Genomic DNA, 11,801 nt, shown 5'->3' with positions numbered 1-11,801 from the left:
GTTTAGGGTTGAATGTTGATAACACCTTGGAAGATGTCTGTTCTGTGGCTTTGCTCTGAGTACTCTCACTCTGAGCTGACAGTTTGCAGAAACACTCCCCTCAACCCACCGCAGCACTGAGGGGAGCACTGCACTGGACAAGCTGCCGTGTCTTGGATGAGGTGTCGGTCCCCAGGCCCAGTACCCCTCCTCGGGCAAATGCAAGATCCCACGGGACCACAAGGTGCAGGCAATTTATCCCTGGTGCCCTGGCCCATATTCATCCCTCAATCAGCACAGCATTATGGTGTGTGGAATCTTGCTGTGTGCAAATAGGGTGCCAGGTTTCCAGCAGCGATTGCATTTCAAAGGCATTTCATTGGTGATCATCACGAGTCATAAATACGCGTGGAAAAAAAAAATGTATACTAAAGGTGCTAGATGAATGCATGTTGTTGTAGTCGGAAATCCTGACTCTCAAACTGAAATAAGTTGCATCATATATACCTTGCCATTATCCTTGCCTCGGTAACCCCTCCCTCCCCAACCCCACCCCCCACACTCCCTGAAGTGAGTAGCTGGCAGAAAGGAGAGGATATTCCCTGCTGTTGACGTGTTTATTTTTTGTTGTTGTCCCGACGTTAATTTAGATCTCGGTTTGTGCCTCAGCACATGACCTTTCGAAGTTTGTTGTCAGGTACAACTGCTGTTCCTGACAGAACTGCCAGTTCCAGGCATTCCTGCCTAGGCCCGAAACGTCAGCCTTCCTGCTCTTCTGATGCTGCTTGGCCTGCTGTGTTCATCCAGCTCTACACCTTGTTATCTCAGATTCTCCAGCATCTGCAGTTCCTACTATCTCTGAAACAATTTTAACCCCAGCAGCTTTGTTTTTGTTTTGAAACCTAGGAGTCCTTAATCCCCCTTCTCTATTGTTAGCCCAGAGACCCAGACACCAGCAACAGATTTAGGAATTACATTAGGGACCACAGCTAAAAGAAAGAATGTGCATTTATATAGCGGCTTGTAGCACAGCCTAAGAGCTTTACGGCCAATGAAGCGTTTTTGATGTCTGGTCACTGATGTGACGCAGCACGTATGACAGTGAGCTTCCCACAGCGGACTGTTAGTACAGACCCAGCTTCTCGGAGAAACAGCTTCTACACACAATCTTGTGCAGCCTCTCCAAACCGACGGTCTCTGACGTGGGGGGGAGGGGTGAAAGGACCTGAGATTTGAGAAGTTGGGAGAAAGCTGGAGTTGGATGATCAGTCATGATTCCTACAGAATGGCAAAGCAGGCTGGAAGGGCTGAATGGCCTACTCCTGATTTGATTTGATTTATTGTCACTTGTACCTAAGTACAGTGAAAAGTTTTGTTTGTGAGCTGTACAGGCAGGTCATAGTAAGCAAGGACATACAGATCATAGGGTGCTTGGACAGAGTGAGGCATTAAGGGTTACATTGCACAGGGGGTGCGCGAAGCAAGATCAACGTTAACAAGATCAACTTCATCGGAATTTAAACAGTCCGTTCATCGATCTAATATCAGCAGGCAAAAGGCAGTTGCTGTACCAGGCTGCTATGCACCTGGACAGTATGCTTTCAATGGTGCATCTGTAAAGGTTGGGGAGTGTCCTTATGCACATGGTGAATTTCCTGAGCCTCCTGAGAAAGGTGTTGTTGTGCCTTCTTGAGCATTGCATCTACGTGGGAGGTCTGGGACGGGTTGTCGGTCATCGTCACCCCTAGGAACCTGATGCTTTCCACCCTCTCTACCTCAGCTCCATTGGCATTGATGAGGGCGCGTGCAATGTTTCTAATTCGTCAGCTACATCAATGGGGTTGGGGGTTGCGGTGGGAGCAGGAGGTCTGCTATCTGAAAGATAGCTGTCCCCTCCACACTTCCCTACATCTGCAGAGTCTCTGCGATGGGTTGCTGACACTGGATCCCACTCTCAGTGTGAGCGTTATTACTGCCCACACCAGAGCCTGCACACCACCTGGGCAGACCAGTGTACCAGGGTGAGTATCCCCCCAAAGAGGGCACTCTGACTGTGGAGGTGAACATTCACACAAACAGTGACTATACTCCAGGATCAATCAGCCACTCTCTGAAATGTGTTTCCTCATTCCCCCAGCCTACAATTGGTCAAAGATCAGAGACTGCTCTTTTCCTAAATCCTGAAATATTCTCAAATTCCACAGTCCCAAGAACATTCCCTAATCCAATTCCACCCCCCCTCCCCTAACAATGTGAGGCCACCCACCTCCCAACATTTCCAAGCTGAGGGCACTGTGGGAATGGGCAGAATCGCTCTGACAACCTTCCCCCCCAACCCTCTCCAAAACTGGCCATAAGTTGAAACCTCCAGTGGTGTGCCCACTTGCTCCGCTTTGACAAGCAGGCTGGAGCAGTAACTGTGACCCTCACCTTCACTCCCTCGATCCGAAATCCCAGTGTAGAGGTGGAGCTGATGGTCTCTCTCCACTGCATGTAGCGGGGCTTGGTGACAGCACGCTGAGCTTTCTCCTCTTCTGTTGGTGCGTCCGGATCCACCTCTATCATCTTCAGGTACATGTCCCTCCTCAGGCTGGGCTTCTTCCTGGCTTTAGTCAACTCTTCTTCCAGGTAGGTCCTGTGAAGATTGCAAACAACAAAGTGAGAGCTTCCTTTCATTTAGCCCGTGCTCCTGACCATGACTCAAACTGCCAGCTCTCTCCTTCAGGAGTTTTATAATGGACTGACAATTGCCTCTCAGAGAGTATTCTAACCAAGAGGGGGGCAATCATTTCTAAAGATCACTGGGCAATCCTGGAGTTTTGGTGATCTTACCCATTTTGCGCTCTTGGTGAGCTAGATGGATGTTTGGGGGGAGGGGGGAGTTCAAAGAAGGGTGGGTTGTCAATCAAAACGTTATTGACTCCAAATCATTACAAGATCCAAGTTTGAGGTTAATAGAAATGACTGTTTACGGCTAAGTTGTGGGGATTTCTTTGAAACCGGGAGCGGTGGGACAACTGGGACAATGAGATAGTTCCTTCAAAGCACTGGAACAGGCATGACGGGCCAAATGGCCTCCTGGTGTGCTGTCCAATTCTGTGAAATACAGGTTGTTAGGGCCAAGGATGATTATTTAAGTGGGAATAAAGAAAATGGCACTCAGTCATGATGCACAATTCAGAGGAGGCACAACATCATCGCCCTTATCCAACAGCCCTGTTCCCACTCTTTCCTGCCATGCAAACACCCCCCCACCCCCCTGGACACACATACACGCACACACACACACACATACATTCACACACACACACACACACATACATGCACACACACAAACACACACATACATACGCACACACACACATACATACATACATTCAAACAAACACACATATACATACATGCACACACACACACACACACATGCATACACGCACACACATACATACATACATACATACATACATACACGCACACACACACGCATACACGCATACACACACACACACACGCACGCACGCACACACACACACACAGACACAGCTTGGTCACAACCCTTTCAATTATCACACTGCCCCTCCCACTCTCCGGTCATTGGTCACAAACCTGCCAATCATCACCATAGCCCCACCCACTCACCCATCCACACCAGCCATTGGTCATAACCCCGTCAATTACCATTACAGCCCCACCCCTCCCTCCCCCCGCTCCCCCCACCCCCGCCCCAGGTCCTGCCATTAGTCACAACGAGGGACCAGGTAACACACACCTCACTCCCATTTTGCAGTCCATCACGGAGGGCAGGTCAAACTCTGCTAGCAGATCATCCATCTGGTTGTACCTCTCACCATCCTTCTCCACCTCACCGTGGTAAGCTGGCACATAGGGGCACAGCACATCATCCATCAGCTGGCCCAGGCACCTCTGCTCACACTCACAATACTTCTTCAAAATCTTGCCATTTGCTCCGGCCTTGAAGCTACCTGTTGCGGAGAGTATGGACAGAGGTTACAAACTGTGTGCCCCCCTGCCCCGCTGACCAGCAGCCCCTCCCCCCTCCAAAAAAACCCACCTCAGGCTGGCTTCGGTCTCTTAATAATTGGTCTTCACACCTTTTCAGACCACTCCCCCTCCCCCCACCTGTAGGTGGCCCTCTGTGTGAAAGCCTTTCATATGTCACTTTCTCAAAAGCTTTCCACAGGTTCAGATACACAATTCACGCATCGTCTAATGAGGAGACCAATCGGGTTGATACTTTCTGGAGTTTTGAGGGATTAGAAGTGAGCATATTGCACTGTGTAAGATTATAACAAATCTATAACAAAACTGGGCGTCACTGAGCAGGTTATTGCTGAACAGATGCTGTTTGACATCGCTATTGATGGCACCTTCCATCACTTTACTGATGATTGAGAGTAGGCTGATGGGACAGTAATTGGCTGGGTTGGATTTGTCCCGCTTTTTTGTGTACAGGATATACCTAGGCAATCTTCCACATTGCCGGCTGGATGCCAATGTTCCGGAACAATCCTTAAAAATGATGTAGTGCTTTTAAATGAAATTTCAGTTTTGCCCACAAGAGTGGAGATCCTAAATATGTATTTATTAAAAAAAACTGCAGCAACAATGATTTCTCCCCCTTGTTATTCTCCTTTCCCTGGTGATCTCTCTCTTCAGCTTATAGAAGCAGTAATTGGGGTAAAGATTACATTTTTTTAAATTCTATGAAACTGGCTCCCTTAATTAATTCAAACAGCAAACACCAGATTAAATTTGGGATCTTATACAACTTTTAGTTTAAAATGGTTTGCATTTTCTTTGTAAGTGATTTGTTTGGATACATTTGCATTGGAAATTCAGCTCATGAGAGTGTTCATTGAGATGGTACAGGTCCTTTACTCACAATGATGCAAACCTGACATTGAGCTAATCTGAGAGGACAATGGTTAATAAACACTCAAAGCAGACAGCCCTTCTCAACACAGGGATCAATCACACTCAAAGTCATCCAATAGATCCCTGTCAAATCAGTTCCTTACGATCTTACTTGAAGCACATCCCCGTGTTTTAGATTTTGTATGAATGCATTTTGCATCTAGTTGCTGGCATTTCACAGCACAGTGTCCAGGTTTCAGGGAAGATTCTCAGGAGCTAGTCAATCCCCTGAGTTTGAAGGAAGCTCCTGCTACAACTCAGGATCATAATCTGTCCTGAAGAATACCGAATTGGGTCAGATACCTCAGTGAAAAGAGACAGGGACGATGTGTGGGATGGGATAATGTGTCAGATTGGAATAATGTACAATAGGATAATGTACATGATTGGATAATGCAGAGGTTGACATGATATATGTGATAGGATAATATATATGATGGGATAATGCATAGAATGGGATGATCTATGGATAGAGTTATGTATGGATGATGTAATGTATAGATGGGGTAATGTATGGATGGGGTGGTATATGAATGGGGTGATGTGTGGATGGGATAATGTGTGGATAATTTGGGAGTGTATGGACAACCTGGGAACAGTCATTGTACAGGTTCAAAGCCTACCTGCATGTCCTGCCAGCTGTATCCATGGATAGCGTTTCTTGAAGGACATTACAAAGGGTGACCAATGCACCATGTTCTTGATCTTCCTCCAGGATTTACTCTGAAACACAGAGAGAGAGAAAAAGAGAGAGACAGAGGTTGGGGGAAGTTAGTAATGGCACACGTCTGGTAACACATAGCCCGTAAGATAATGACTGGCACCAGAGATACAGCCACTGCCAGTGGTAACCCTCATTCCTCAATCCAGTGGGTATTTTTTCCCCAATTCTCCTGGGTAATAATTTAGAGTTTGTCTGATCTGTAATTGACACCCATCAGATATGGAACCCAGCCTGAATCAGTAACTCTGCCTGAGTGTCCACTCCAAATGTGCCTGTGTCACTGGGAATGGTTGCTTTTGGAGACAGAGAAATGCTTTCCTGTCTCACACAAACTATTTTCCCTTCCCAATCCCCAACGTAAGGCCGTGGGCCGAAGGGCCTGTACTGTGCTGTACTGTTCAATGAAAGTTTAGAATCATGTTTCTTGTCGGTCTCTTGTCACCACAGCTCCTGGTTCCCTCTGTTAGTGGTAAATGGATATGTCTCAGTGTCCACAGTGGTATAATGAATCCCAGTGCCCACTGCCTGGATATGTCCCAGTGCCCACCGCCTGGATGTGAACCAGCTGGTCTGGGCGGCACGGTGGCTCAGTGGTTAGCACTGCTGCCTCACAGCGCTAGGGACCCGGGCTCAATTCCACCCTCGGGCGACTGTCTGTGTGAAGTTTACACATTCTCCCCGTGTCTGCGTGGGGTTTCCTCCCACAGTCCAAAGATGTGCAGGTTCGGTGGATTGGCCATGGGAAATTGCCCATAGTGACCAGGGTGGGAAATGTAAGGGGGTGAGTCTGGGTGGGATGCTCTTCACAGATTCAGTGTGGACTTGATGGCCTGATTCCACGCTGTAGGGATTCTATGATTCTCTCTAGCTGGATGTGAATTAGTGCCCACTGGCACTGGTGTGTTGGTCTTCACAGATCAAGGATTTGAGTACAGGAGCAGGGATGACTTGCTACAATTATACAGGGCCTTGGTGAGACCACACCTGAAATATTGTGCGCAGTTTTGGTCTCCTTTTCTGAGGAAAGATGTTCTTACTATAGAGGGAGTGCAGCGAAGGTTTACCAGGCTGAATCCTGAGATGGCTGATCTGAGGTACAAGGAGGGACTGGATCGATTAGGATTATATTCACAGGAATTAGAAGAATGAGGGGGATCTCATTGAAATGCATAAAATTCTGTTATCTGTGCTCATGTGGATCAGTGTGATATTAATCTGATCTCTGATCACTAAGAAGTTAAAGGCGCTATACGAATGCAAGTCTAGCTCAGAGGGAGTGAGTCCTTTGTTGAGTCAGCGTTGCTGCCAGACTGGGAGCTGCATATTCTGTGTGTCTCAGACACCGAGAAAGCCCTGCAGCCTGTCCATTTTCTGCCTGAACTACTGAAGCATTTAGACAAAAGGGCTGAAGGACGGATTTATAACCACCCTGTAAAATACCAAACAGCTGAGATCTCATGAGGTTGGCGGCCATTCAATAGGAGGGAATGACAGAATAGCACCACTACACACAGGTCATTCCACCCTGTTGCCTGGCTGCACTCCCTCAGGTTCACACACAGAGTGTACACTGGATGGAATTCAAGAGGCATTCAGAGTACGTTGGTAGAGTATTAATTTAAATAAAGAATGCAATTGATGCTAGACTGTTTGCTGTCTAAGTGCAGAGATTGTTCAGGAGAGATTTGGCAGAAGTCGGCAAAATTACATGGGCTTTGAGAGGATAAGAAAAGAGAAATCCAGGGTTTCAGTCGCCAGTGAAATAAATGAACCAGACGGACAAAGGGAAACATTTCTTCAGAGGGAATTGTTATGATCTGGAATGTCCTTCTTGAAAGCATTAGGAGCAAATTTAATGGCAACTTTCCAAAGGCAGGACAACATGTGAAAAGAGACGTAAGAGTAGAAGCAGATGGGTCTCTCTTTTAGAGAGACAGCTAGCGCATTGGGGCTGAATGGTCTCCTTCTGGATTGTTAATGCTGCAAGGTTAAAAGAAATCATTGCCTTGGGTTGAACTTTGGTCACGGTGTTGTTTTTCGGGCTAACAGATAGTTTCGCTCATTTCATTCAAATGAATGAGTGTTCCTCCAGTCCAGTCAGGAACGATATTATCCAGTCTGGTCTGCAAGAGACATCAGCCTCACAACATTGTGAGGTTAACTGCTCACCCTCCATGAAACCATAAAACACAGGAGCAAAAGTAGGCCATTCAGCCCATCGAGTCTGCTCCACTATTTAAAAAAATCTTGGCCAATCCGATAATTCCCAATTCCACTATTCTACCTTCTCCCCATAACCCTTGAATCTGTTACTGATTAAAAGTCTGTCTATCTCTGCCTTGAGTATACTTTAATGACCCAACCTTGGCTGTCTTCCATGGTAAAGAATTCCTCAGATTCACTATCCTTTGAAACAAGAAATTCCTCCACATCTCTACCTCAATGGAAATACCTCAGAACATTATTAACCACCAGTTACAGGTAGCGACCTTCAAATTGCTCCCTTATTCCAGCCCTCTGTCTTCTATTTATTAGCCAATTCTCTATCCAAGACCGCAAACACTGTGAGCTCTTATCTTATTAAGAAGCCTAATTATCAAATGCCTTTGGAAATCCTAATACATTACATCTACCAGTGCTCCTTTAGCTATGTGGTTGTTAGCTTCTCTAAGAACTCTAACAAGTAAACTCTGAAGTAACCAAGCAAGACCTTCAGTTGTTCCCTGGAAGTTGGATGGGCAATAATGATGACTTGACAGTAATGGTCAAGAATGAACAGAACATAAATTTAAACAGTAAAGAGGAAGTAAAGACCCAGATCATCTCATGTTACTGGATTTCAACTCCTGAGAAAGTTATTGGGAACAGAATGACAGAGGATTGTTGGTAGCAATAGAATCAAGGAGTGTTGTCAGGAATTGGATTAGGGAACGTTCTTGGGACTATGGGATTAGAGAATATTTCAGGATTCAGATCAGGCAATGTTGTTAAGGATTTGACTCAGGAAGTGTAGTGAGAAAGTGGATTAGGAAGTGTTGGAATTGGGACTGTTGGCAGTAGGAATGTGGGATCGGGAACATTGTGAGGAACTGGATTAGGGAGCGTTCGATTAGAAACTGCTGGAAGCAGGATTTGGGAATGTTGTCAGGAATTAGCTTAGTGAGTGTTGGATTAAGAATTGCTGGAAGTGGGAATATGGGATCTAGAATGTTGCCAGGAATTGAATCAAAGAGGATTTAATTCAGGGTTTACCCTATATACTGATTTAATTCTTGTTCCTATCCCTCTCTAATGCCATTAGGAACTGTATTAGTTGTTAATAGGCAGGTTTGAGCTGGAAGTGAAATTGGACTGGGCTGGTACACAACACACAAAGACAAAGAGAAACCAGTACAGGAGAATGTTCCCTCTTCAGGAAGAATTTAAAACAACGAGTCATTGTTTAAAAATAAGGGGGCGCCCACAAAAACAGAGATAAGGAAACATTTTTTTTCTCTTAGGATTGTGAGTCTTTGAAATCTCGATTCCTCAAAAGGCTGTGGATGCAGAAGCTTTATGTATGTTGTAGATAGATTGTTGATTACCAAAAGGATGAAAGATTATGGTGGGGGGGGAAATAGGCAGGAATGTGGAGTTGAAGTTAAGATCAGATCGGCCATGATCTTATTTAACGGCAGGGCAGGCTTGAAGGGCCGAGTGGCCTACCCTTGTTCCTTGCTTGTATACTCATAAGAAAGAGGCTTGTGGGTTGATAAAGTGAGGCAATGCGTCCCCAGCGAGCGCCTAGTGGAGGTGCTATTATTTGGTGTTGGAGCTGTATTTGCAGTCTGCAGTAAACTCTACCAACCACACGCACACCCCCGACTGAATTAAACATACAAACACACACACACACACACACACACACAGACACACACACACACACACACACACGCTTTGCTGTTACTGAGAAGGATCACCCCTTTGGCTGGCTCTGTTCCAAGTATCGTCACTTTTTCCACCAGTGCTTGCTTGCTGCGATATGTGGGCTCTGCCTCTCTCACACTAACACACCCTCCCCCTCAACAATAGTTTGACACTTTAGAACCAATTGCCAAAGGCTCTTCAATAATGCTGTAGCACTCGCTGCCTCTCCTTGCAACCACAGGTCATTTCAATGGAAACTGGCGAGGTTTATTAAGCACATTCAGTACCAGAAAAGAGTTCCTTTTCTCATCCATCTGAGACACTCTCTTGGCCAATTTTCTTTTCAAACGCTGCTTTCTTTGCAAAGAAGAGCTCCACCTCTCACAAGATCGATTACCAGTTCCCACACAACTTAGTAGAAATAAATAAAGTGCAACAAATTTTGAAGACACAGCTGGAATTGACCAGCCTCCTCCATTTCATAGCATCCCTACAGTGTGGAAACATGCCATTTGGCCCAACCAGTCCACACACTGACCCTCCGAAGAATATCCCACCCAGACCCATCCCCACACTCTATAACCCTGCATTTCCAGTGGCTAATCCACCTAACTTATACCCCTGGACACTATGAGCAATTTAGTGTGACCAATCCGCCTAACCTGCGCATCTTCAGACTGTGGGAGGAAACTGGAGCACCTAGAGGAACCCACACAGACACAGGGAGAATGTGCAAACTCCACACAGTCAACCGAGGGTGGAATCGAACCTGGGTCCCTAGCACTGTGAGGTAGCAGTGCTAACCACTGAGCCACCGTTGCTGCCTCAGTTCATTTCTCCAGAAATAGCACACCCACTGCATCTCTCTTCAACATTCAGGGATTTCTCAAACAATGGCGGGGATGTTGTTTCCCCTTTTTTTTTGGGAGCCTGATCCCTGTATCAATCACTGCAAGGAGAACTTCCAGACATTAGTCTGGGAAAATGCCCGTTAAATCCCAGGACCTAGTCTCCCAGTTGAGTTTCTCTAGCTTTACCATTCACTTGCCAATCTTAGGTGATCCGTCTCTCTGACACTTCCTTCAAAGTTCAACACTCGGAAGCCATCTTTGAGACTCCGTGCTCCCTTCACCATCTTAGAATCTCTCGTTCCCACTTAATGGGACTTGGGGGGAGAGCCTGGGCCTGAGCTGTTGTAAAGTTTGCTCACGCTAACCTCAAGTTGTGGGCTTCCCTCTGCTGGGATTACAACAACATCTTGTCTTGAAGCCACCTCCATAAGCCCTGAGGCAAAACCAACGTTGGTGGACCAGACACACTGTCCTGGAGGATAGTAAGCATCTTGCCCACCATGTCCTGCCCTCCTAACCCTCAAATGTCCACCGTTTCAGGGGAAGGACACAGAAAACATCACAGAGTTGTTCTCCAGCACTAACAGTAATGACTGGGAGGAGCTTGCTACCTGCAGAATGCACGAAGTTGGTGAACACTCTTAAGGTTGCTCTCATTCAGAGTGTGAGCTCATTGGCTGGATACAGTGACCAGGTGGGAGTTCGACACCCCCCCACCACACCCCTCCCCCCCCTCTTCCCCACCCCCACCCCTCCACTCTGTCTCTGTTCTGATGGATTGCCCCCACGGGGAGAGTATGTGAGAGGGAAGCAGAAGGGTTTGAAGCCAGAGCTCAGTGGGATTTAAGTCTTCAAAAAGAACACAGAAGGAAGTGGCTCCGAGCAATGTGTTAGAGGTCAGGCGAGACTGAACAAGTTTAGGGAACCAGTTCGGAGTCAGTCACATTCACTACGCTGCAGTAGGAGGGGCAGGAAACAAAAATTAAAAGCAAAAACACTCATCAAGTCCCATCGCTTTGGGCCGGACGAATGTCCAGCGTTTGGTGCAATCCTTCCCCAAAGGTGATCATTCCCATCCAACTGAGAGCACGGGACAGGGTATCTTCCAACTGGGAGCAGGTAGCACTCCCTCAGTACTGCACTGCAATATCAGGCTGCATCTAGGTGCAGAGAGCCTGTGGATCAGGGTCTGGAACCTCTGACCTTCTGAACCACGAGGCATGGAGTGTCATCCACTGAACCAAGGCTGTCATAAGGTTGAATCAGAGATAGCAGGAACTGCAGATGCTGGAGAATCCGAGACAACAAGGTGCAGAGCTGGATGAACACAGCAGGCCAAGCAGCATCATAGGAGCAGAAAGGCTGACGTTTCGGGCCTAGACCCTTCATCAGATGAAGGGTCTAGG

At 46.8% G+C, this 11,801-nt stretch overlaps 1 protein-coding gene across 1 annotated transcript in view; it reads right to left on the bottom strand.

Moving 5' to 3' along the window:
• The window catches only part of LOC109924201 (inositol-trisphosphate 3-kinase B-like), a 94,650-nt gene that overhangs the window by 6,649 nt on the left and 76,200 nt on the right, over window positions 1–11,801 (bottom strand). Inside the window, exons 2-4 of the mRNA XM_048596720.1 lie at window positions 5,538–5,637; window positions 3,749–3,962; window positions 2,410–2,614 (exon numbers count right to left, since the gene is read on the bottom strand). Of these exons, the coding sequence (XP_048452677.1) occupies window positions 2,410–2,614; window positions 3,749–3,962; window positions 5,538–5,637 (519 nt within the window). The remainder of the gene's footprint in view (window positions 1–2,409; window positions 2,615–3,748; window positions 3,963–5,537; window positions 5,638–11,801) is intronic.

Source organism: Rhincodon typus, chromosome 5 (assembly GCF_021869965.1).
Source record: "Rhincodon typus isolate 14 chromosome 5, sRhiTyp1.1, whole genome shotgun sequence".
Lineage (NCBI taxonomy): Eukaryota > Metazoa > Chordata > Chondrichthyes > Orectolobiformes > Rhincodontidae > Rhincodon > Rhincodon typus.
This window is presented reverse-complemented; position numbering and strand designations above follow the sequence as displayed.